This window comes from Lissotriton vulgaris, chromosome 3_1, assembly GCF_964263255.1.
Source record: "Lissotriton vulgaris chromosome 3_1, aLisVul1.2, whole genome shotgun sequence".
NCBI lineage: Eukaryota > Metazoa > Chordata > Amphibia > Caudata > Salamandridae > Lissotriton > Lissotriton vulgaris.
Window position 1 is genome coordinate 155,226,959 of NC_141689.1, and position 27,805 is coordinate 155,254,763.

General features: G+C 46.3%; 1 protein-coding gene across 3 annotated transcripts in view; it reads right to left on the reverse strand.

The window, feature by feature from the left end:
- Positions 1 to 27,805, reverse strand: part of UNC13B (unc-13 homolog B) — a 3,024,149-nt gene that overhangs the window by 1,936,850 nt on the left and 1,059,494 nt on the right. The window contains exon 8 of one of the 3 annotated variants that reach the window (XM_086960241.1): positions 25,121 to 25,156. The exons of the other annotated variants lie outside the window; for them this stretch is intronic. Coding sequence (XP_086816367.1) covers positions 25,121 to 25,156 — 36 coding nt within the window. The remainder of the gene's footprint in view (positions 1 to 25,120; positions 25,157 to 27,805) is intronic. 3 annotated transcript variants of the gene reach the window in all.

The window sequence follows — 27,805 nt, forward strand, 5'->3', positions numbered from 1 at the left end:
GCTCGCCGGACCAGTCTTCCTCTCTCGTGGCTCTCGCTACCCACTGCGTAAGCCACTGCAGCTGGGCCGCCAGGTAGTACAGCTCGTAATCCAGCACTGCGAGCCCCTCTTCCACCCGAGGTCTCAGAAGCGTGCTATGTGCCACTCTGCGCCTGCCCGAACCCCACAGAAAACCAGTCACCATGGACCGCAGGCGCCGGAAGTAAGGCGCCGGAATCCAGACCGGGAGAGTTCGGAAAAAATAGAGCAATCTCAGCAGGGTCACCATCTTGAGGAGCGCCACTCTCCCCGCCAGTGACAACGGAAGCGTACTCCAGAAATCAAAATTCGTTTTAGTAAGTCTGATTGCCGAACCTATATTGCCCTCTAGAATGTCTGCCCTGTTATGGTAGATCGAAGTGCCCAGGTAGTGGAGCCTTCCCATCTCCCAGGTCACTCCTTCAGCAGAGTGCGGGCCCACTCCTCGTACACGAGCCGGGAACAGGTAAGATTTCGTCCAGTTCACTCTGAGGCCAGACACCGTGCTTAAACCTACACTACTACTCATATGGTAACTAACTATCCTATACCGTCACACATTAGACTCCAGTCATGAGTGATCCATCCAGTCCAGGTTGTTTTATTTGTATTTTGGAACTTGTAGTCACGATTTTATAACAAGAAAAACCGGACTTCAATCACTAGAATGCAAAGATAAACATATGGAGTGAAATGAGCTAACCACACACGGAACAGAGCAACTGGCGAGCTCTGCCCTGCCTCTAGCCTTATTGATGCTACCATTATTCATATTACCCTCTCCCACCATTACTCTCACTGTCAATCCTACTCTACCCCTACATGCACTAACGCCAGAGCCCCATATTCTTAAATAACCACCCCTCCACACTATCACCCTAGCTAACACCGGTCATCACTTTTGACTGTCACCAAAACCACCATTTCATGGACTAACCATCCCACCCCGACTATCAGCAACCTCTTCCCACAGTACAACTACCAGAAAATGATTGTCATCAGGGGCATCATTTCCCAGTGCTTGGATTTTAGAACAAAGTTCCGGGGAGAGCTGCAGGTTTCCATCAGACTTCTGCGGTGGGTGATGCAAGAGGGAGGGGCACATTGTAATGGAAATGGCAGCAAACATTCCTCTGGAACTACATGGTTAGCAATGCTAAATCATTTAAGCAGGTCTGCTATTGAACTTCCTACTGATAGTGACAACTTATGATTAGGAAAGGTCTATTATATCCTAGCACTTTGACTAAGGTTTCCTATAAAGCAGGATCCTACCACATCTCTACGAGATACGAGGGATAGTATTAGCCTCCCAACCCAAGGCACCATACTGTATCAAACAATAATCCTTCATAAGACTATAATACAAGCTTCAAGCCTCTAGAAGTAAATTATCAAAATATTGCTTGCGTTCAGCGGAAGTATCAGGAAAATCCATTGTCCCTCTTAAATAAGGAGAAATTTCCTTAGCGTTCTATGCCGCATTAAAGAATTTTTAAGGTAGTACCATGTTATATGGCTTTAAAGACTGGAACAGGCCAGAAGGCTGTAAGGGACTAGCATTCAAGGAAAGCCTTACCCACAGTGCACCCTCCGGGATTAACCTTACAGCAATCCAAAGGGATACAAAATGTTGAGGGCCATAGAGCCATATAAAAAAAGACTGAGGCAGACCATGGAATGAGGAAAAAAAATATCGTATGATTAGTGCGGATCCCTAGACAAGGTATCTCACCAACAGACACAGCTCTTCTCGAAACCACTTTTATTTAGACACAAGATACACAATGAGATTTAGTGTGGCGTTGCCAAGTAATACCTAATTATTTGAGTAACTGTGCAAGACTTATCAATTAAAAAATACAAAAGTTATATGATTTGATCTCACACCTTAGCCTTGCGTGCCACACAAATAGATCATGAAGATCATTCTAGGAAATGAAATATGATGTAATGTAGCCTATCGCTACATTAGAAGACTACTAGATGACAGCTAAAGGGCAAAACTAATTCTCAACAGCCATGCATGCAGTACGCCAGATGCAAGCATGAAGGAAAACTATCTACAAAGTGTTAAACTAACTTTAGTGTGATGGGGTTATTGGGAAAGAAGTTTAAATTGAAAAAGGCAATAAAATCCACCAAAATTTAAAGAAAAACGTAGGAGCCTTCAACTAAGAAGAGGAGAGAAAGAAAAACAAAAGGAAAATTCTGAATGCTATGGATCAGAGCCAGGAGTCGAAGGGGGAGGTCAGGTCAAACGCAGAGGAGCAGTAGGAGGCTAGAATGAGTAAAAAACGTAATCACCCTTGTTCTTAGGATTATGAGATTTAAGAAAGGAAATATATTGAACTAGAACATACTTTCTAGAATATGTTCCTCCAAATCCACTTTACCACCTCAAATATCCCATTTGTCAAGAACATTGGCCCAAAGCAATCAATTTAATTACTAAAAGGTATATATATATATATATACACACTATTTTGGTATTGAAATCTTCAAAAACAATGTTGCAGATCATGAAGTAGTCCACAAATAGCAGAAAGGTCATATTGAGTTACACTCCCTCATACACACCTAGTAATTTACAGAAACCAGATAAACTGGACCATAATGCTTCACTGGCACATGGGACCAGCGGCGGCCACTCCACTAGAGCAGAGGAGAGCCGCCCTCACCACCAACCAGCAAATCCAGAAATAATAAAACATGTTTTAACCCCTTTTTATTATCGTTATATTTTACTCCTCAGGATTCTGACGAGTCCAGGGGGCAGTTCAGGGGATGACACTGCTGGTGGGGGAGTGTTGACCAATCCCTTCACAGCGCATGAATCGTTTGGCCGGCCATCTCAGGCCGACCAAACCGGCATGCACAGTGACGCTCTCTCCAGCCCCAGCTGCGTTGTTGGGGCTGGAGAGAGCAGGCACCGCCTCCCAGTCTGCCTGGGAGCTCAAGTTTCTGGTGCTCAGGCCAATCCCGAAGCTGCGCTCAGGTGAGAGCAGCTTCAGGATTGGCTGCAGGGCAGGCTGGGAGCCTGTGCCCAGGGCCAAAAGCAGGAAGAGCACGATGCGGCAGGAGATGGAGGTGGTGGCTTTAAGGTAAGGTTCTCACCCCCGAACCCTTCCGCCCTCCCTCCTCCCGATCCACCCCACTACTTTGGCAGGCGATGGGCCGATACTGCATGGGGCATTATCCTCAACCAGCACCCATTTCAATTCACTAGTAGATGGCTAAATTTCATGACTTGTAGAACACTGGAAGAAATAACTGGTATTCATACATTACATTTCAGTGCAATCAAGAAAACTTTATCACATACTGGCTTTTAAAATATAGACAAATAGCACCGGAAAAACTCCAAAAGATAGTTTGCATGACTATTGCTTTTGTTAGGAGCTTTCGCCCCTATCTGTAAGTAACTGAACTGCAAAATGAGTATTTCTGCAAGTTACCAGTGGGTGTCTAATACACAAAGCATTCAATATGAATTGAAACCTAGAGAGTAAAAAGTCCCAAGTTATCAGTATTTATCAACATTCAGAAGGACCTCCACCAATACCACCAACATCATCACAACTACAAATGGTTAATCACAAAATGGACAATCAAATCCAAGCACTGTGTGTTTAGGCTGTGGTCAAAATGTAAATGTTGGTCTGGTTCTCTGTAGAGAAGAAAAAAGGAGCCAACATGTATAATCGCTGATATATTACAAGCAAATATGGCCAACTGGTTCCACAATCAGTGGACGCAGGGTGTCCTATAGATAGGTTTTCTTTTAAGAGGTAATGCAAACCAACCCAAGTAGAAACGAAAGACACAAATCACAAGTTAGGCCTAACAAAGAGACTTGGATTCGATTGTCTTCAAGGAAGTCGTTTAATGTTGTCTACTTTGCCAAACCCTCAAGTAAAGCATATTTTGTTCATCTCTGCTTCTTTTATTTTTGCACTATCATAAGAGACAAATATTACTCAAACATACATTATGACACATTAGAATTGTAAGGAGGTTTTAGGTTTATAGATTTCTCTGCCGTACCACATTTACAAAGGTTAAAACTACCTATATATTCCAAATATATAGTTGTGTTGTCCACATGCAAGCTATTTTGTTCCATTATCATCCCAGTTGTATTCTTTCTGCCATTTACTGATATTTTAAACACTACAAACTTGGCAGAGGGGCAAAAGGTAATTGAATAAAAAAAATCACGCCAAATCTCATATTTGTATAGTTTACTTAAGATCTGGGTCATCAATCGCCTTCCACACAATCTTAAAAATATCTTCATTTTTTTGTTGGGGGGTGGATTCTTTATTTTTTTTAATTACATTTACAGATGGTTCAGCTGGGTGTACTACAGAATTGTGGAGCAGACACTTCAGCCTTTATGACAAGTTTCCAAGGAGCAGATTTCCAAACCTGCTTATATTTCATACCAGTGAATCCTGGACCATAGACTGGAGAGTGGCATGCCACTTAAGAATATGCTTGGAATTATGTGGTTATCCTGCCAGCTAAGACTCAACAGAGCTCACAAGAGCCATACTAGCTGAGAGAGCACTGAGTTCTTACTTTGTGGTCTCTTCTTAAGGCAAAAGCCCAAATCAGAAGTAAACTTTGGTCACTGCTGGTCATTCCATGACAACCGTGTCCATCCAGGCCACTTGTGTAGGTTATTTCTAATGCCTGGTGTTGGGGTAATAGTAATATTCCATGCTAACAGTGCACAACTTGTAAGGTGACTGGCTAAAACAGCCTGATGAAGTAGCTGAGATGTACTATAGTTTCAAAGGAAAAGTAAAGACAATGCTTATTCCCGAACCACAAAACGACCTACATTAAACAACATATAACCTGTAGGAACATCAACAAACTACTTACACAGGGCCCTCTCCACAGGAATGTTGTGACTAACTACTGAACAACGGTGGCAGAAAGAGAAGTAAAACAATCTTTTCATCCCCTCCTTTGCAAAAGTTTGCAGACATGAGCATTAAATTGCTTGAATAAGAGGGGATGAAAATGATTTCTCTTTCTGCAGAATAACACGCATAGACAGGGTGCAATAAACCGGAGGAAGAAGAAAAAGGCATGCTCTGCGAAATATTGGAATATTCGTGCATACAGTCCTTAAGAAAAACTTTTTCATATAATTCTCAACAGCCTGGCATAAAACTAAATGCCTTCTCGAATGTGGGGAAATCATTTCTGAAATTCACATTAATTGACAAATACACACACCCACATGATGAAGTTACTTAAGCGTAAAGTAACACACGTACAACATAAAGACCAAGTGGAGATGAAAGAGGAAAGGGGCGGGAGGTGGGGCTAGACTTACAACCCTCCTCTTGCCCCGAAGTGTCACACATCGTTCTAAACCTCGAAAATTTTCAGGAACCCATGAGTATCTCTCTTGTTGAAGCGTTCAGTAGAATCCGAGACAGGATCAAAACTTTCTCCAATGCCATTTCACACTCCCAACACCCTGTGATTAAGGGCGCTTAGAAGTGAGGACGGTGAAAGATGAAGTGTGTGCGTGCTCAGACCCAGCCGGGCTTGACTCCATCTCCCTCAACACCAACCCACTGACACTCACCTTTCACTCACCCGCCTTATAGTTCGAACCTGGGGAAGGTGGTTACTTTCAGAGCATGCTAAGTATGTTTTTCTGAAAGACACAGACACTCTACGTGCCCTAGGTGGTAACTTCTAACTCTCGCCAGCATTTGGCACTTTCAGAAGCATGTGAAGTGATTGTTTTCTATACTCAGGAATTTCAAGAGGTGCTTTGAGGTAAGGTATGTAGCTGAACTAAAGAAACGGGTCTGTGCATTAAGATAGCGGACTTCATACTTGGACACTGGAGCTTTGCTTTATGCGAGGCAGATCTGATATGATCAGATGTGAAATCTCAAGCATTTATGTCTGTGAGCACAGCCAAGGATAAAGAAGAGTCTGGGTTTTAAGACCAGAGTCCCCAAACAGGATACTGAATTCTCTCGGTCAGACCGGTCTGCCTTAAGGCGGTTCTCCCCCAAAGCTTTTTGCCTTAATCCTCCTGTTTTTGCTGAACTCTTTTTGTTTGCCTTAGGACTATGCACACTTTACAACTGCAAACCAGTGCTAAAGTGCTTGCGCCCTCTCCTTTAAAAATTGAGAAATTGGCTTACTCTCAATTGTCACATTACATTTACTTGTAAGTCCCTTGTAAGTTGGTACTGTATCTACACATGGCCTGTAAAGTAAATGCCACTAGTGGGCCTGCAGCACTGATTGTACTACCCACTTTAGTGGCCCCTTTAACATGTCTCAGGCCTGCCATTGTAGCCTGTGTGTGCAGTTTTAAACTGCCAGTTCAACCTAGCAAAGTAAGGTTTGTGCCAAGCCTAAACCTTCCTTTTTAATACAACATATGCCACCCCTAGAGTAAGCCCAAAAGAGCCCACATGGCAGGGTGCTCAGTATTTAAAGAGTCGGATATGAACTTTTAACTTTTCCATGTCTTAGTAGTGAAAAACTCTTAAATTCGTTATTCACCACTTAAAGATCTACCTCTCCCATTAAGTTCCCTTAATTTATTTAATAAGTGATAACAATTGATTGGAAGCAGGTAAGAATGTTGACTATGGTCTCGACAGAATTGCAATTTAAAACCCATGTTAATGTTAAAGGTGAATAGAAGTCACAATTATGAAAATTCCACTTTTAGAAATTCTAAATTTTTGTCCTAACCACTTGATGCCTGCTGCCTGTTTCCTGGGTCACAGGACTAGGTGTAGTTGGCAGTTGACCTTCGTGTATTCCTCAATGGGCTGGATGAGCCATCTCTAGCAGGATGAGGGGATGGAGCTGTCATCTACCACACTTGCCCCACATAGATACTGCCTCAGAACTCTCACAAAAGATTTCACATTAGTCAATTGTGACCAAGACAATCTGGGACCAGGGCAGGGAGAAAGGAAAGTCCAGACACATATGAGAGGGAGAAAAACTCTAGAAGCTTCTCCAACTTCAAAGCAGGCACCAGTTATAATTATTGGTCCCTCAGACCAACCACTTCAGATCACTCTGGACCTGCAGACTCTACAGGAGAGGGACTGCTCAGCTGCATGAAGTCTGCCCTGCTGATCGGACCATTATTTGCATCATTTACTACCCAGGTTCTTCGTGTTAAGTTTGGGCCACCCCATTATTTGTAACTGACATTCAACAATGGGTCCCAAAAACTAGTTAGGAGGCGGGCCACTCACTGAGGTGCTCCGGCTGCACAATGGCTTCCAGAAGTGTTCAAGTTTTCCTTGCACGTTCTTAGTAGGATGAATATTAAAGAGACCTGTGAAGGCCCGTAGGCAGTATAATTTTCTTTTTTATAAACTGACAGCTGCCAGAAGATGAGCTTTTAAACGACAAACTGATGTCCCTGGTTAATGTATTTTACGTTGTTAATGGGTATCTTACATTACTTCAGTATTTTCTCTATAGAGTCTTTAATGTACAGTTTTCGTTTCTATGAGTTGATTTTTAAAAAATCTTTTGGAAACAAAATTTAAGAAAGTTTGATTGAAATTTTCTTTCAAGATCAAATCAATACTATTTTGATCTGTTGTCGCAGGTCCCCCTAAATGGAGTGGCGCCCATTGGCCGGTGCCTACTTTGCCTATTTGGTAATCCAGAACTGAAAGAGACTGTGGCAATTGTTTACTTAATTTTATTACAACAGTCTTGATGTCTTCACGTTGCAATGCCCGAGCAGAATTATTCTGGCAGTAATAAAGAAAACCTTTAGAGCAGCGGATGCTTCTGCTGTAGAGTCCAGAAAACCGGACTACAATTCTATGCCTAAACCGGAGGCCAGGATTATGCATAAACTTTCTCCACTTTTATTCTCAGCAGCTTTATAACAGAATTATAAAAGCCTACAGTCCCAAGAACACTGAAAAATGAGTTAACATTCACTGTTAATCCACATCAAGGTCTCCTTAAGGAGGAGTTTCCAAATTCCCTCTTTCAGCAGATAAGTGCAACTATTTCTCTCCCTCTTGAGTGTGGTTATTGTTGTAACTTCCAAGCTGCATAGCTAATACTTTTCACTGCAGCGGAGCAAGTCCACAGATGGCAATACCGGCTTCTCCGTTTCCCTATGCGGCTCGGAATATGTGCAACAAGGCCTGTCTGCCAGCAGAGGGCGTCCTAAGGGCAGATTACACCCAGAAGCCTCCTTGCCTCAAAGACGTCTAACTAAACAAGGGCATTCACAGAAGCAGAGATGTATGAAGACGGGTCCTCTATTTTTGCACGCTGACATGGCCCCTGAGCACCTTACAGAGAAGCTGTCAGTAATTGGGTCTGTGTAGGTCGCACTCAACTGACACCGCATTCTTGTTTTGAATTAAGCAACTGTTTTCTTTACCCTGTGGAACCTGGAGCATATTGTCACTGAAAGGGCCAGCTTCAGCGCTAATGGCGCCTGGTGCAACAACCATTTTTGCCCCCCCACCTCATAACCTCCTCCTCGGATTCTCTCACTACCACCCGACAAAAGTGCCCCTCATCTCTTTATAGGCCTTCTCTCGCACACATTTCATTTGCTTTAAAGCACTGATAAAGGCTGGCTTTACTATTCCACTCAGCTATCCACATAAAAAAACACAGATCTGTTCTTTGCAGCAGGCTTATTAACCCTCTGTGCTACTACATCACAAGTTATCTTGACCTTTTTATTGCTGCCTGTAAGCTGGACTCACAGGGAGCTCTGCAACAGGTGCTTTTAAATCTTACATTGTTACTAAACACAGAGCGCCCCTGGGGTCAGTGCTCCTCCTCCATGACAGCACCCAGTGTGAGCACACCCGTGGCACCGCCCTAAAGCAAACCCTGGCCAGTGAGGTTGGACTCTGTATAACGAGGCAGTGCATCGGTGGTGTTTTAAGACCGATCCAAGGCTCAGCCCAACAAACAGGAGGGCACTGCTGACCCATAGCTCCTTTTTACAACAGAGTGCTACCCTTCATTCAGTGGTGTCGGCTCAAAATCCTAGGATTCTGAGCAAATCACTTAATCTCCCCGTGCTAATGGACAGCGCCTGGATACCCTCATGGGTGATAAGCTACACTATACAAATCAGAGTATTTAATTATTAGTGCATCTCGTGCCCTATAGCCCTACTGAATGCCAGAGGGGAGGGGTGGAAATATTGTCATCATACCTTGCTTCACCATCGTTATGCTCTACATGCGCTTCTATCATCAGACAAAATGAATGAGGGAGAACCCCGTTACTACCAAGAAGAGGAGAAAATGCAGCACATCCCGTGGGATGACAGCATGGTGGAGGCTGTTGAAGCCTAGGGTAAAAAAGCTGTTTTTATTGCAATGGTGCCTCTGGAGAGGAGAATTATGCAGATGGCCACATAGAACTACTATCCTATGTGGCATGCTGCTTCCACTAACCCCTAGACAAAGAAGTTTGCAATAGACTTATGACAGAATGGGAGAGAAGGGTTGTGAGCAGGTGATCCTCTTTTCCAGATTATTATTATTAGAGGGTTATTCCTTATTCAAAGAATACTCATTAGTCCAGGTTAATTTGAGTAAAATTCGGTCTTTTTATTTACCTCATTATTTTATTCATTTCACTCATTTTTTAGTTTTTCGTGAATCAGATTGTTAGGGAGAGTGAACAGCCGACACGTGTTTCTTCCTATATGACTAATGAAGCCAGGGCTTTCTCAAGGCTAGATTCTATAATCTGACAACATGATTTCAGTGAATAATCCGCACATTTCCATATTAGTGACGCAACATTGTTATTCCGAGTCCAAATGTTTGAGTTTGCGAAGGTCAAGCTTTCTCGTCCGGTCCTAGGATAATTCCTCATATCCTAGGACCGGACAAGAAAGCCCGACCTCTCCAACATGACAGACTAGGTAACCCAGACCGGAAGTGGATGCAGCGGCCTAGAACGCTGCACCGGAATCCACACGCCGGCAACAACAAGCCTCCGGGGCTGGGAAAGCCTATTTTAAGCTGGGGAATACCATAGGGGTGTGGAGCAAGAGAGACCAGAGAAGACGTACCCAAGAGAAGAGGACGAAAAGCCCAACTGCCACGGGAGAAGAGCCCCGAGACACCACAGACCAGGAACCCGCCTTGAGGCAAGACAGAAGAAAACAACGTTGTACACTCTTGGAGCAGTGCCCCCGAGTCCCGTACTCCAGCAAGGGAAGCGGAGACTGCGACTTCCCACCCCGCGGTCCAGGAGGGCCGTGAGTTCATGCAAGAGCCTGGTTTATTTTCTTTTGGGGGCTGGTGGGTGGGACTACCTGCCACTAAATCGTAAAACACCCCAACCCTTTCCCTCACTTAGGCACCTCACAGGAGTAAGGAACAGGCGATGGGTGCACTATTCCCCTATATATAACGCCAGGACGGCAGCCTGAGACTTTTAGTTTGTTTTTTTTGGTCGCTTTTGGTTCCCTTTCACAGAGACGGACAAAGCCCTGCTGTAAGCCAACCCAAGACCTTGGGAAACACCAGGCTAATACTACCCTAGGACATGGACGATGCCATCAACTGAAGCCCTGTGTTTTTTTTTGTTTTCCCCTTTATTGCCTTTCTCAAAAAGAACTTATACAGCAGAAGTATTGGGGATACTGGACGATTGGGAACCAATAAAAAGACATAACTCTTTCCCATACTCGTCACCCTTCTTGTGTCTTTTTGATAGGAAGGGACGATGGGCGGCAGGTACAGACTGACTTACCATAGGCATATACCCCTTTTCGTCAAAATGAATCCTAAACAGGGGGACCCGGCCACATCTGAGGCAGATGTGGTAGTTCCTAGGGGCCTCTTAGGCCACCAGTTAATTACAAACTTTGGAAAGTTAGTGCCCACTTTCACCTATTCGGACAAAGCCCAGGCATCCATCAAGAAGGTCTTTTGGTTTTTACTGAGGTCAGTTGTGATAGAGGGCACTAGGCCGGCAACTTCTTTAATCTCCAACAGGGACACTAGAAAGAAAGGAGACACTAGAATGAAAGGGGCCACTGCCTGGATCAGAGCTAATTTGGTAGATTCTTCCCTCCCTGTGGGATGGAAAGAGATGTCAGGGCTCATCTCAAGGCAATTTTAACCCAGGGAACTACTATGGTATGGGGAATCTGTTTTCCCGTATAAATATAGGGGGTTTGTTGGCCCTTTTTGTACAGAATTGGCAAGTCCTAATCAATGATGAATGAGTCCTGCAGACAGTGGTTGAGTTCCACACAGTGGTTTACAGTTCTCTCAGACAACTTGACTGTTCTCGGCTATTGTCCAACTCAGGATCAGACACATATCCGATAGACTAAAAGGTAATGGAGTTAAACAAGAAAGGGGACATTGTCAAGTCAATGCTCAACCCACAGGGTTTGGTAAGCAATCTCTTTTTGGTGGAAAAGAAAGACATGGGGTGTGGCTTGTGACATACCTCAGAGAATTTAACGATTGGACAGAATAATGCAACTTCAAAATGGAAGGCATTCATCTCCTCAGAGACGTGCATTATCTGATGGTGCATTCGCGTTTACTAGCTGCATACAGCATCATTTCCAAACTCGTTAGGAATTGTAGATTATATAAATTTGTCTTAAAAGGGCAGAAGTACAAATTCAAGTTACATCCTTTCTCCTTGACTTCGGCCCATTGGTGCTTCACTAAGGTATTGAAGCTGTTGGTGGAGACACTCAGATCTCAGGGCGTTTAACTTTTAGTGTACTTGGATGACATTCTTCTGATAGAGGTGTCCAAGAAGACTTCACTTCTGGAAAGTCTGGGGTTCATCATCAACAAGAAGTGGTTGATGTTGACCTTTCATCAATAACCTTCCAAGTGTTCATCAACAATTTAGTCAAGTCTTCCCTCGGAAGATTGCACAAATTCACGAGGAATTGGGAATAACTCTGGCCAAACACACAAATTCGGTTCATCACGTTGCAAGGGTGATGGGTCGCATCTCGTCATCTATTCAGGCAATTTTCCCGGGTTCTCTTCAACGAGAAAAGGCCTCAGCTACTCAGAAGTAATACCCATCTCCAAGAAAGCCAAAGACTAAAATTAAGTGTTGCTAGCCCACATGAAGGAATGGAACGGGAGAGCCATCTTCGGTTCTGATCCAGACCTGGTAATACAATAGGAGGCCAGTAGAACATGAGCTCACCTATATCAACTGCCTGGAAAACTCCTGTTGGCATCCTTCACGATCAAATGTTGGACTAAGGAGAAGGTTCAGTGCTGCATCCTACTCACGATGAACAACATGTATGCAGTTATAAACTAGCTTGGGAGCACCAGTACGAAGATCCAAGTGGACACTTGCCAGGATTTTTGGCACTTATGTCAGATCATGGTAACAGGGGAGTACCTACCAGGGTCAATGACATGGTAGAAGACTGGCATTTCAGACACCTGCAGAATTTGAGCATATGGAAACTGGATCCAGTAGTTTTCAGAATGAAACATCTGGCATGGGTTCTCAGTCGACCTCTTTGCATCCAGGCTGGTTCATCAACTAGATAGGTACTACAGTTGAAGATAAAATCCGGAGGCCACGGAAAGCAAGCCAAGGGTACATATTTCCTCAGTTTTCTATGATCACAAGAGCAATGGCGCACGTCAGAAGACAAAGTGGAGGTGGTGATGACCACTCAGTTTTGGACTTTTTAAATCTGGTATCCAGTTCTTCTAGAATTCCACAGGGAATTCTACAATCCTGTCTTCCCTCTCTGATTGTCACATTCTGAGGAATCTAGAGAGTCTTCCTCACCATCTTGTGATAGAGGGTGATCTATGACTCATGGCTAGGAGGATTACAGGGGATGCAGCAAAATTCTTGGCTTATTAAGAGAAGCTGAGGAACTCATCCAAAAGACATGGGCAGAAAACACAAACAAGTGTTAAAGAGTAGTTTGGCTTGTGTCTGTGAAGACACCTGGTTTTAGTCGGAAGTGGAACCTCAGGGAATTGCTTACAGGCCAGAAAACACTTGTCACACTTCCATATCAACAGGTCATCTCTCAATTGATGGTACATAGGTGGGCGATCAACCAATGGTGTGAAAATGCCTTGCCTATTGGCACACACTACTCCACATTGCGGTATGTGAACACAGTTTTGGTTTTCTTTCCTGGCTGCATTGTTAAGTTTCTGAGTAGAAAGGAACTGTTGAAGAAACTGGCAATGTTGCTGTTCTTGGTGATCTGTAGGAGGGTTTCCTATATCAGTGTACTAAATTTGACAGCCAGAATTTTCACTCTTGGTGAATGAATGAATGAATGATTGAAATGGGTCTTGTTGGGCGCAACTTAGCCCCAAAGGGCATCAAGGCGCCAGACATAACAGCATGAACAGACATACACATAACAGAAGTCTTTAAGCACCAGGACCAGGATTTACGAGTAAGAGTCTCGGAAGAGCCAGGTTTTCAGTTGTTTACGAAACACCCCCGGGTAGGGGTTGAGAGGCCAGTTCTGGAGGAAGGGCATTCCAGAGTCTAGGTGCCAGGGTGGAGAAGGCTCTGCCTCCCCATCTGGCCTTTGCAAATCTCGGAATAGTAAAAAGATTTTTATTAGAGGATCGAAGCACTCTAGTTGGATGGTAGAGCTGAAGGAGGGTACAGACACCTTCAGAACCATAGCCATAAAAGGCCCCATGGGCAAGGCAGAGAAGTTTTAAAGATATTCTAGCCCGGACAGGGAGCCAATGGAGATCTTTCCAGGCCTGAGATATTGAAGCAAGCCGGGGGAGATCCAAAACCATCCTGGCCGCCGCGTTTTGAACCATTTGGAGGCGATGTACCGCAGATTTGTTCATGCCTCCATAAAGGGCATTACAGTAGCCTAGTCTCGAAGAGACCAGAGCTACTGTTGCTTGTTTCCTAGCCGCCGGAGAAAGATAGGGTGAAATTTTTCTGAGGATGCTGATGATACCACAGCAGGTAGATACAGTCCTGCTGACTTGGAGATCAAAGGACAGAGAGGTATCGAACAGGACGCCCAGATTTCTGCCCAACTGAGAGGGGACTGGACAGTCTCCAAGAGAGGACGGCCACCATTCACTAGACCATGAGTCCTGTTTCCCCCCGAAAATCAGGACCTCTGTTTTGTCTCCGTTAAGTTTAAGAAAATTTCGAACCATCCACTGGGAGACTGCTTCCATACATGCTCTGAACTTGGAGGCTGTCTTAGCCACTGGCTGGAAAAGGGAGAACCAGGATTTGGGTGTGATCAGCGTATGACAACACCTCAAAGCCAAATGATCTTACAACTGAGGCCAGGGAGGTCACATAGATATTGAATTACAGGGGACTTAAAGCAGACCCCTGCAGGACCCCACATAGCAAAGGCCTAGAGGATGACAGAAAATCACCCAGCTGAACTCGCTGCTCCCTATGATGGAGGAAGGAAGACAGGAGCCTGAGTGCCGGACCCTCTACCCCTATCTCCCCCAGCTTGGCAACCAGGACCGAGGGCGACAGGGTGTCAAAGGCCGCCTTGAGGTCAAGAAGGACCAAAAAAGTAGTATGGCCCCTGTCAACTTCCGACCAGATATTATTGGACATGACAGTAAGAGCGGATTCTGTGCTATGAGCACTACGAAAGCCGTGTTGAGAAATATCAAGAAGGTTGGAATCTTCCAAAAAAGCGGTAAGATGGCAATTTAAATGAGCCTCCAGTATCTTGGCAGGGGCAGGCAGTAAAGATATCGGACGGAAGTTTTTCAGGACTCCAGGGTCCAGAGAGGCCTTTTTCAAGAGCGGTTTCACAACCGGAGGGAAATATTCCCTCAGTGAAAGCCTGGTTCATCACTTCAAGGGGGGGGGGGGGGGGGGGGACAATCACTTCCCTGCATGATTTCATAGTCTTCAGAGGCAAGGATCAAGAGGAGAACCTGACTTGATGTTATCTAGTATCTTATTTAAGCCCTCATAGGAAAGAAGAGGAAACTCCAGGAAACTAAATCCTGGATTCACCATCAATGTGGCGGGCTTGTGGACGGAAGATAAAGGGGCACTAATGTCCAATTCCGAATTGAGGAGTATAAGAGAAGAATAGATGTCGGAGATTTTAGTATGGAAAAAAGGTGAAATATTATCGCATAGTTCCTGGGATTCTATAATTGGATCCGAATTTTGAGGAGCAGATAGCGACCCGATGATCTTGAAAAGATCTCTTGAGGATTTTAGTGATGCCGTAAGATTGTTATAATGGGCCTTTTTCTCCTCAATTATTGCCGTCTTGTATGCCTTAAGAAGCAGTTTATGTCGATTTTTGCAGGTAGAATCTGGGTGAGCAGACCGTTTCCTTTCGTGTTTCCTACATTCCTTTCTCAATGTTCTAAGACGATCATTGAACCAGGGCATGGAGGGACTCTTGCGGGCACAGTAGTGATGTTTGGCGGGGGCCAGAGTATCTACGGCTCTAGTAATGGAGTTAGTCAGAGCTGAAGCAGCAGAGTCTACGTTTATGTCAGAACAAGAGATCAGTCCAGTCAAGTATGGGGCCAGGGTTTCATTGCTAATCTGTTTAAAATTGCGTTTGGTTACCCCTTTCTTAATATCAGAGAGAAATGAAAATGGATGGGAGATATTCAACTCAAAAGGTACTGCCAGGTGATCGGACCAGGACAAAGGAATGGGAGTTTTAGTCTTAAGTCTAATATCATTAAAGAAAATGCCATCAAGAGTATGGCCGGTCAGATGGGTAGGACCGGCCACAAGCTGAGTCAGGCCACAGGCGGCTAAGGAGTCCACCAGAGAGGTAGTATCTCTAGAACTATCATTTTCCAGATAAAAATTAAAATCGCCCAGCAAGGTGAAGTTAGGTCTATCCAGAAAAGTTTCAAAGAGATTCAGTAGGGCTTGAGAAAAAGAGGGTCTAGGACCCGGAGGCCTATAGGAGTAGTTTCTGTCCTGTAACTCCAGTTCTGTAGTAGGGGTATCTCTGTTATAGTCATAATCTAGTGAATAGTCCCGCCATGTGCGTGGACCCCGGCAATCAAAAATAATCTCTTAAGTTGTCAAAAAATGCAGAACTGCAAAGACACTTAAGAGAGAATTTAAAGACAAATAATGCAGCCTATATCATCAGGCTACACTGTCCAGTACTTCAACTAGAAATTCCACCAAAAAACCCACACATACATCACAGCCTGCCCAGTTTCTTCCATAGAGAAACTTGCCTCTACTAGTAAAAGTCTCTGGAATGATAGAGAGGAAGGCATGGACAGACAAGCCCCATAGTCTGCCATTATGTGGCTTAAATAGGATACTGTGCCTTTAAGAGAACTTTCCAGAACTTCTCCCATTATCCCAGAATGCACAGCAGGTCCCTCTTACTTTCAGTTCTTTTTGAAGGCGTAACACGCCAGACCTGTAGCATTCCTTACATGAATATCTTTCTCCACCGGGTAGGAGGGCAGGCACTTATGACTATAACAGAGATACCCCTACTACAGAACAGGAGTTACAGGACAGAAACTACTCCTTCTGTAGTAGGGGATATCTGTGTGTAGTCATAATCTAGTGAATAGAATGGCAAGCCCATCCCCACACAAAAGCGGCGGTGGAGAGAAGAAAATAAACACCACTACTGTGCGAACAGATTTCTCAGCGAAGCCTGCCCAACCTGAGCGTCTGCCCTGGCATCAGTATCCAGACAGTAATGTTTAGCAAAGGTATGGACCGACTTCCAAGTGGCCGCCTTGCAGAGTTCTGCAAATGGAACGTTACGGAGCAAAGCTGTCGTGGCAGCTTTGCCCCTGGTGGAATGAGCCTTAGGTTTACCCCCTAAGGTCTTATTAGCTTTTAGGTAACACAACTGTATGCAGGACACAATCCACCTAGAGATGGACTGCTTAGAGGTAGCAAGACCCGTCCTGACCGATCCACAATTGATAAACAATTGGTCCTACGAATATCTTTGGTTTTATCCAGATATAATTTCAACACCCTCCTAACATCCAGGGAATGTAGAGACCTTTCCGCCGGAGATGAAGGGTTCTGAAAAAACGTAGGCAAAGTTATGGTCTGGTTGACATGAAAATCAGAAATAACCTTGGGAAGAAATTTAGGGTGAGTACGCATAACAACCTTAGCAGCATGAAATACAGTATAAGGTTCTTGGCAACACAACGCCTGAATTTCACTCACCTTGCGGGCCGATGTAATGGCCACGAGGAACGCCGCCTTCCAGGATAAGTGCTGCAGCGAAGCCTTATGAATAGGTTCAAAAGGCTCCTTCATCAACCTGGACAGCACCACATTCAATTCCCATGAAGGCGAAGGGAGCCTGACAGGAGGGAATACTTTCTTCAAGCCTTCCAGAAATTCTTTGATCACAGGGATCTGGAAAAAGGAAGTCTGTGAAGGGCATTTCCTGTAGGCAGTCAATGCAGCGAGATGAACCTTAATGGAATGAACATTAAGTCCTGACTGCGCCAAATGTAGAAGATAAGGAAGGATGACATCTTCCTTGCACGTTGTCGGGTCATAGTTCTTGGACTTGCACCAGATACAGAACCTTTTCCACTTGTAAGCATAGGAAGTCCGAGTGGAAGGTCTCTTAGACTCCTTCAGTATGTCCATGCAATCTTCGGGCAGATTAAAATGGCCATATTGCACTACATCAGGACCCATGCCGCCAAACTCAAAGACGAGAGGTTGGGGTGCAATATCTGCCCCCCCGAACTTCGTGAGAAGGTCCGGCCAGCACGGCAGCCGTATGTGAGGAAGGAGAGACCGGTGAAGCAGGTCCGTGAACCACCACTGCCTGGGCCATTCCAGAGCAATGAGTATCATCTGCACCCTGGACCGGGCCAGCTTGATGAGTACCGCCGGAATCAGGGGAATGGGTGGAAAAGTGTACAGAAAGCTGTTCGACCAGTTGATCCATAGCGCATTCCCCAGCGTCCCCTGCTGGTAGTACCTGGAGGCGAAGTCTCGGCATTTGCTGTTTTCGGCGGTGGCGAACAGATCTACGTCTGGAGTCCCCCACCTTGCGAAGACTTCTCCTAGTACTTTGTCGTTTATGAACCATTCGTGGTTTTCTCGGGTAGCCATTATCGTCAGTCCTCTGGCCAGAAGCCAGTGCCAGATCGCCTGCGCCTCCTGCGACAGAGTGCGCGATCCCGAACCCCCCTGCTTGTTGAGGTAATACATCGTGGTCGTATTGTCCGTCTGTACAAGATGAGAGTTGGTCTGAAAGGACGGATGAAAGGCCTTCAGTGCCAAGTGAACAGCTCTGAGTTCCAGGAAATTGATGTGATACGTGGCCTCCATCGGGGACCACGTTCCTTGAATCTGTAAGTCTCCGGAGTGCGCCCCCCAACAGTGGAGAGAAGCATCCGTCACGACAGTCTGCGTGGGAATGTCCTTGTGGAAGGGAACCCCTCTGAGGAGATTCTCCGCTGAACACCACCACTTCAGAGACTGAAGAGCATGCAGAGACAGTCGTATCATGTCGTCCCAAGATCCTTTCCTCTGATCCCACTGGTCCACCAAGCACTCTTGCAACGGTCTCATGTGCAGTCGTGCGTGTGGCGTTGGGAAGATACAAGAGGCCATCGATCCCAGTAGAGAAGACACCGTCCTCACTGTTGTAGATGGAGTGGTCATAAGAGCCTGAGCCTTCAGAAGGAGTGATAATCGTTGCTCCTCCGAAGGAGACACGCTTGCTGATAGCGTATTGATGGAGGCTCCCAAGTACTGTATGCATTGGACCGGAGTCGGGACAGACTTGGACATGTGGATGTGCAACCCTTCTGGAAGTGTGCTCGAGCTTCCGAGAAGGAGGAGGCCTTGATCAACCAATTGTCCAGGTACGGGTAGACGAACACCTTGTTCTTCCTCAGGTGTGCTGCTACCACTGCCATGCACTTCGAGAATGTTCTCGGCGTAGACTTCAGTCCGAATGGGAGTACTGTGTATTGATAATGATTGGCGCCGACTTGGAATCGCAGGAACTTCCTGTGTTTGTGTGCAATGGGCACATGGAAATACACATCCTGTAGGTCTATAGCACATAGCCAGTCTCCCTGTTGCAACTCGGGATAAATCTGATGCAACGACAGCATGCAAAACTTCTCTCTGCGAATCCACTTGTTTGCCTGTCGCAAGTCCAGAATTATCCTGAACTCGTTCTTGTCCTTCTTGCGAACCAGGAAGAACCGGGAGTACAGACCTCTTCTTCTTTGAGACAGAGGTACGTCTTCTATCGCCCTTTTTCTTAACAGGATATCAGCCTCCACCTGGAGCTCGTGCAGCTGAAACTGCGAGCTGACCGGTGGAATTGCTGGAGGCGGGCTGGTGAACCGAAGACTGTATCCATTGCAAACAATATTCAGCACCCACTTGTCCTGAGTAATTTTTCTCCACTCTGCCAGAAAAAATTGAACGCTTCCCCCCACCGGAGTGGGTAACGGATGCAGGGGAAGTAAGCGCTCAGGGCCTAGACCCGGCCGGGCCTTTGGTCGCTGGTGCAGACTGTTGGCCGCCTCTGCCTTTCTGGCGCTTCTGGAACGGCCTTCGGAACTGCTGCTGTTGTTGCTGCTGCTGTCCCGAAGCTTGGCCACGCCCTCTGCCCTGTCCACCGAACCGTCTCCTTGGGCTTTTCCAGACCCACAGCCATGAGTGTTTCGGCCTCCGCCTTCATGCGGGCCATTTCTTCATCCGCATGTTTTCCAAACAGGGTTTTGCCAGAGAATGGTAGATTGGCAACCCTTTGTTGTGCGTCAGGTTTCAGCGACGTGAGGCGGAGCCAGGCGTGTCGCTGCTGGATAATCCCATGGCAGAAGCAATGCGCCGCCAGGAGGGAAAAATTGGCTGCAGCACTGATGACCTGATTCGCCACCAACATCCCCTCATTTAACACCTCCTGGAAATCTTCTCTCTTGTCACGAGGCAGGTGTTCTACAAACTGCTGGAGGGATTCCAAGAGGGCACGGTCATAGCGCCCCAACAAGGCCGTGGCACTCGCAGCCTTCATGGAAGTCGCCGACGTCCCACAAACCTTCCTCCCAGCCGAATCCAGCCATCTAGATTCTTTATCTGGTGGGACTGTGGATGACGGAGTGGTGGCATGCTGTTTACGAGCCACCGTCACTATCACAGAGTCTGGAGGGGGTTCCACTCTTAGAAAAGCCGGATCAGAATCGGGAGCCCGGTATTTTTTCTGTAGTCTCGAGGGGGCCGCCTTAGTCACCGCCGGCGTGAGAAAAAGGTCCATGGCTGGATCCTCCAGGCCCGGTACCAGTGGCAATAATGGACGAGACAGATGTTTCTGGTGCAGCGTCTCAAAGATTACCGATGTCTTGGGCGTGGGCACCGTCAACGAGATGCCTAATTTTGCTGCACCTCTTAACAGGACATCGTGAAAGGACACCAGATCGTCAACCAGTGACACCCTTGTCTCCGGTGACTTCGACAAAGTCGGAGAGTAGTCCCTGGTCCCTGAGGACCTCGTATGGGAACGAGACCTGCGCCTCCTGTGGCGTCTCAATCGTGTGGATGATCTGTTGCGCGATTGTTCCCTCCTCCTGGAACGAGAACGCGATCTCCCAGTTCGTGGGCACTCCGCAGGTTTCCGTCGAGGTGTCTTCCGTGGCCTATCTTGGGGTTTCGGTTTGGCTTCCCCTTAAGCGGTGTAGGAAGTGGAGGCAGTGACACCGACCTTGGCGGAGGAACAGGAGGTATCTCCGACCGAGAAGCGGGCCCATGAGGCAGAAGCGGTGGTGGTGGTTGTCCTGAGGGAGGAAGTGGTGGAAGCGGAGGGTTGATGGGAGGATCCTCCTTAGGTACAGGAGGCGGGGGCGACTTCCGCCGAGGTGGTGTATAAACCACCGACTACCCCGAGCCCGGTGACTTCTTCGGGGGAGGGGACTGCAAACCAGCCCCTCCAGTCGGTGATCGCCGTCTCCGGCGCCCTCCACCAGACCCAGCGTGACTTCTGGCGCCAGAACTCCTTCTGCAGCGCTTAGGAGAGTTGGAACAACTCCGAGACGCCAATCTCTTTCTTCTCAACGCGGAGCGTTGCTTTTCCGTCGTCGAACGTCGTCTCCGCGACTCCGGCGTCGAACGCCGCCTCCGCGACGTCGAACGCTTCTTCCTCGACGCCGAACGCCTCCTCCGCGACGTCGAACGTTCAGTCCTCGACGATGAGCGTCGACTCCCCCTTGACGCCGACCACATTCTTGAGGTCCTCGATGTCGAGGATCCCCCTCGACGCCGACCGGCGGTGCCGCCTCGACGGGGAGCGCCGACGCCTGTCGCTCCTTCGACGCCGATAGCTCAACGCTGATGTCGACGGCGGTCTCGACGGCGGCCCCCAGGCCCTTCGGCGTCGATCCTTCACGCCGTCTCAACCCGGAGCCCCGGGGAGATGGGGAACACACCGTCGTCATCCCTCTCAACGTCGTTGTCGATGCAATTGATGCCGACGGACACCGGGACCGTTTGCTGGGCTTCCTGCCTCTGGGGAGCCCCCAAGAGGCCTCAGCAGGGGAAGAGTGAGCCTTCCCAGCCTGCCCAGACCCGCCTGCAGTCGTCTCTCCTCTAGGCCTTGAAGCCTAATCTTCAGCCTTTCCCTCAGGGTCCTTGCTGAAAGGTTCTGGCAGATGTCACATTCTTCAGGGACATGTGCTTCAGGGAGACAGATTATGCAGACCTCGTGTGGATCAGTCTTGGACTTCTTCCTTCCACATGCTGGGCACTTGTCGAAAAGAGCAGGCATTTTAGAACCCTAAAAAGCCTGAAGAAATACACAGGAGTGAAGGGAAACACCAAGTACAGCAACTGAAAACACTTAACCAAAAAGTGCACAACAATCCAATAAACCCTTGAAAAAGGGAGAGCTCAATGCACCAGGGTCCTGTTAGCAGGAGCCGGAAAAAAGAACTCAAAGTAAGAGAGACCTGCTGTGCATTCTGGGATACTGGGAGAAGTTCTGGAAAGTTCTCTTAAAGGCACAGTATCCTATTTAAGCCACATAATGGCAGCCTATGGGGCTTGTCTGTCCATGCCTTCCTCTCTATCATTCCAGAGGCTTTTACTAGTAGAGGCAAGTTTCTCTATGGAAGAAACTGGGCAGGCTGTGATTTATCTGTGGTTTTTTTGGTGGAATTTCTAGTTGAAGTACTGGACAGTGTAGCCTGTGGATATAGGCTGCATTATTTGTCTTTAAATTCTCTCTTAAGTGTCTTTGCAGTTCTGCATTTTTTTGACAACTTAAGAGATTATTTTTGATTGCCGGGGTCCACGCACATGGGCGGGACTATTCACTAGATTATGACTATACAGAGATCCCCTACTACAGAAGCATAGTATGCCAGAAAAGGAAGCTGTGGCAGTTAGGTTGATAGAAAAATATGCTGCTTCATAAGGATCTGAGGGAAGGATAAAGAGTCCATCCGGCAGGTAAGTGAGATCTTATGCAATATGCCTAGACCACCCCCTCTATGCCCGATTCTATCCATGCTAGACAGGACATAGCCAGGTGGAATGGCAGCTACTAGATCGGGATCTGAGGAATCCGATGCCCAGGTCTCAGTAATAAAAACCAAGGAAGTGGAGGAGTGGTGGAGTCACATTCAATTTAAGAAAAGGTACAAAGTTCCACCTTAGAGATATTTGCATCCAGCATTCAAAAACTGCCCTCAACTGTGTGCCATGCAGTGCCTGAAGGTGTATGAGGTTGTGCAGAAGAGGCCCGCCCTCAATATGAAAGACAACTTCTCGCTTCCAATCAGGAAGCTGTTCAAGGTGGTGCCCTCACCTACCATTACCAGGTGGGCCCACTGGATTATGAGGGAGGCAGGATTCAATGTGAATGTGTTCGGGACATATTCAACCAGGAGGGGGGTGGGATCGAAGGTCTTTTCACTGGGACATAGGCTGGAGAGCATTATAAATGCAGCAGATTGGTCCTCAGATTCCACCTTTAAGAGGTTTTATTTCAAACCCATGGTAGATGTAGCCTCAGCTTGTGGTAAGTGAGCTTTGAACTGGTATAATACTCGCTTCAGACCTGCCACCGAATGCAAACAGTACCTAGCTCTTGTAATGGAATGTTTTTGATTCTATTAAGGAAATGGAGGTAAGGATTATCCCACCCTGTGTTCTCTTCTCACCTAGAATCTTCCCCAGATGTGGGATTACATTACAGAATTTACTAGAGCATTATTAAACAAATAGCAGTATTCTTTGTTTCGATGTAAGTAACACGTTTTTGATAGCTAAGGTTTATTTTATAAATTGTGCTCCTTGATGTATTTAATTGTGATTATATTACTTCTCGTTCTGAAGAGGATTAAAAGGTAGTCATAATATTATGTCATTTTCTTGTGGCAGGAAATGTTTAGAAGATAGAAGAAAGAAGGCATCATGGAGTACATGAGGTTGTCCTGTGCAGAAAGAGGGAATTCAGGAAGTGGGAAGTCCTCTTCAAAGACAATTGCTGTGGACTCTTTTCCTACTGGTTTTTGGAGTTGTAATTATACTTGAATTATACGGCTGCTGGCGAATAAAAGTGGAGAAAATGTATGCATAATTCTTACCTCACTATACTTAATAGACTGGAACGTTCCTATGAGATAGCTTTGAAATTTCACATTATAGTGCACTCTGGGAAATAAAGTAACTTGTAACAGGTTAGAGAGAGTTCAACAACAACAGAGCTGTCACTGAAGGAAGGATATTACATCCCAGAAATGGGAATGAGATTACATCCTGGACAGGATGGGAAAAACAACAAATACATATTTAAAGCATGTGACTATTGACGACGTTAAGGTGTTCTTGCTTTTCTAACTTCTGAGGTGAAACATCATTTGCTTGTAGTTCTGAAATCGTTTGTTGAGCAGAAGAATCTTAATGTGTGATTTGTACATTCACTGGTACTTAAACTCGCCTGGGAAACAGAAATTTAATAGCAAGTGTACGAAATGAATGCACAAAGAATTTAATTTATCTTCCACGGTCCAATGGATTTGAAATGTGGGCCACCCGGTAAGGAGCAACTATGAGAAAGCCTTATTAGGTGGGGTGAAAAGCATCAGTGACCTGGCTTGTACTGATATTTGTTAATGTTGTACTGTGTAAAAAAAAATTAAGAGCTCTGTCTACAATTTAGATGAACCAATTTTAGATGGGCTTCCAAGCTCAGTTGGAGCACTCACCTTTGCTGGACCAAAACAATCTTGATAGCAATATACCCAGGGATATTCTGAGTCTATGTATTAAAGTGCTATGAACTACAGACTTACAATTTGAACTGACGTTATTTTTAAGGGAAGCAGTACTTTGTGTTGTATGTTGATTATGCATCCAACCCTAAAGAAAAACATTCTCCCTCACCTGCATACATTCTTCATTTTGTATCACAGGTATTCTGCTGGAAAAAAAACCACTTCGCATTGCGGAGGGGCCATCTTCCAATGAGACTTGATTTAGAAACAAGACTTCAGCATTAACCAGCGTGAGATGCAAAAGCCCAGTTTGAAAAGCTAAGCACAGCTGGAAGAAAATTTAAAAAGTATATATCTGATTTGCTTATTCCAATAACTACCAGCATTAGTGCTGCCCGCTCTGAGTCTAATAGAATCCCCTGCTCTCTTCCTGGCTGCCAGTGTGGTCTACTTTCTAAAAAGACAATGAATCCTTGGTTGAATGCAGAGTTTCTGGCTCTAACAGAGAATTACTCTTCAATGACTTCTCTACTTTCAAGCAGCTTTCTGTGATCCGACCCTGTATGCCACACTGTGGGGTGGAAAAAGTAATAGGTTTTTTTCTGCTGGAGACTAATTCTTAGACAGGGTAATGCAAATGTAATCTCCACTACCTCCGCTGGACGCGGCATGTAATCAAGAATTTCGCTTCATGTGGATATTGTGGATGGTAATAAGACAAAGACACAGATGACCACAAACACAAATGGACACCAACTATCCGTAGACATGGCAGAGTTTTTTTCCTGTATGCATGAATATCCGCATCATTTCCCTGTAAAGAAGCATGCTGTGGCACCTTGGAACTTGCAAGGATTTAAACTGTTACATACTCTGCTGCTCTCCCCAGCCGAAATAACTCCAGGTGCCTGTGTGGGAAAGAAACAGCAGCAGAGAACAAGAGGGAGAAGAAAGCTTTACTGGAAGACCAAATATATCATGACGCTGTACAATTAATAAAGAAAAAAAATAGCCTTTTGGCATGTACTCGAAGTCACTCAAAACACTCGGATACCATGACTTAGTATTTACATATTTGCTTGTGGCCTTTTCCGGTGCAATAACTTGTGTGTTAAAGAATTTCACTGATACCTTTTCTTTAATAACAGTAAATGCTTTTAAATAAAGAACTGCTAAATATTTGTGTACAGGTTCCAGATTCCTTACCTTAGAATATCCCTCAGGGAGCAGACTGAATCCAGAAAGTTTTTCATCAGCAGTACCCATGCGTGTCAGTAGGTGGCGTTGGTCGACTCTGCGTCCGTCGTCGGTGTCGCCGGGATGACATCGTGGAGGTTACTTAGACGCCGCCCTCGCGTGCTAATGTCAGTTCTGTATACGACTTTCCGTGCCAAGAAACTGAGCCATGCAAGACACTTGACCACTGGTTCACAAAACTAGAGCCCTGAAAGGATGTCCTTAACCCTAGAAATCAGTTTGCAGAACGGGGAGGAAGGGTGGGGCAGTAAGGAATCTATGCCTAACCTATGTTTCTTACAGATATATTGTTACCGAAGGTAAGTAACTTGTGCATCTGAAAGAAACAGTTAGTTATAGATTCCTTACGTTAGAATAGATACCCCAGCAATATCAACTGGGTCTGCGAATCAAGATCACACCAAAAAGGCCTTGAGAACAGAACGGCCAAAGAGGCCGTCTCTCTGGACTTGGCTGTCCAGGCAGTAATGTCTTGTAAACGTGTGCAACGATGCCCGTGTAGCTGCATGACAGATATCATTCATCCCAAAGCAGTAGTGGCTGCTGTCGCCCTGGTGGAAAGGGTGCATAGCCCCACTGTAGGCTCCTTTTTGGCAAGAGAATAACAGGCTTTAATACACAAAACTACCCATCTAGAAATGGTCCGCTTGTATACGGCCCGACCTTTCTTGGGCCCACGTAGCAACAAAGAGCTAGTCATCCACCTGGAACTGTTTGGCGCGATCCAGATAGAAGGAAAGCGCATGTTTTGGGTCCAGGCGGTGGAGCCTCTCCTCCTCTTTCAAAGGATGCGGAGGCGGAAAAAAGGTGGGCTAAGTTATAGTTTGCCCAAGGTGAAAGGAGGTGACCACCTTGGGAAGCAATGATGACAAGTTCTTAGGACAATCTTGTCCGGATGTACAGGCAGAAAAGGAGGCTTGGATGAAAGAGCCTGGAGCTCACTCACACTTCTAGCAGATGTGATGGCTACCAGGTTTTAAGAGTCGAAGAGGACAGTTGTGAAGTGGCTCAAAGGGAGCGCACATCAAATAGGTCAGGACTAAATTCAAGTCCCACTGAGGCATCAAGAAGGGAATAGGAGGAAAGAGATAAGTGATGCCTTTCAAGAAACGATTTACAACTGGGGACTTGAAGAGAGTAGCCTGATCAGGAAGCCTTAGAGAGGCAGAGACGGCCGGAAAATAGCCCTCGATAGTGCCTAGAGCAGAGCCCTGCCGGGCCAAAGAAAAGAGGAACAAGAGAACCGCAGAAAGGGGATTCACAGCCTTTGCTGTGCACCATACCACAAATTTGTTCCATCTGCAGGCGTAGACCATCTTAGTGGTCGGATGTATGGCTGCCAATATTATATCACAGACCTCGGGAGGCAAGTCAAATGACGTCAACTGCCGCCACTCAATCTCCACGCAAGGAGGTGGAGGCTGGACAGGTTCGGGTGGAGGACCGTCCCCTGCTGTTGCGATAGTAGATCCTCCCGAAGAGGCAGTCGGATCGGAGGATCGATGGCCATGTTGAGCAGCTCGGGATACCAGACCCTTCGTGCCCAATCCGAAGCCACAACAAGGACTATGGCCCGGTTGTGCTTGCTCTTCTTCAGCACTCAGGGCAGAAGTGGTATAGGTGGAAAAGAGTATACAAGACTGCAACTCCACTTGCCATGAAAAGCATCGACTAGCGAGTGCCGCCTTGGAAATTGCAACACGCAGAACTGCTGACATTGCGCGTTCTCTTTGGTGGCGAATAGATCTAACCAAGGCTCTCCCCACTGCTGAAAGTGACCTTGCACCACCTCAGAGTGAACACGTCATTTGCGATCCATCATGCAACTCCGGCTGAGCTTGTCTGCCCTGGCATTCAGAGAACCCGCCAGGTGTTGAACACCAGGGATATGGCCTGATGTTCCAGACATGCCCAGAGGCGCAGGGCCTCCTGACATAGGGCCCACAACCCCACCCTGCCCTGTTTGTCGCAGTACCACATGGCGGTGATGTTGTCCGTGAACACCTGCATTACTCTTCCCCGGACAGAGGGAAGGAATGCCTTCAGTGCAAGACGGATCGCCCGGAGCTCCAGAAGGTTGATGTGAAGAGCAGACTCCGCCAGAGACAAGAGGTCTCTGATCTCTGACTCTCCCATGTGCCCGCCCCATGTCAGAAGGGATGCGTTTTTCACCACTGTGTGTTCTGGTTGGGGAAGAGAGAGGGATCTGCCTCTGACCCAATCCTGGTTCGTGAGCAACCACTGCAATTGCCATGCAGCGCCCTCCGAGATCTGGACATAATCTGACAGATTCCCCGGAT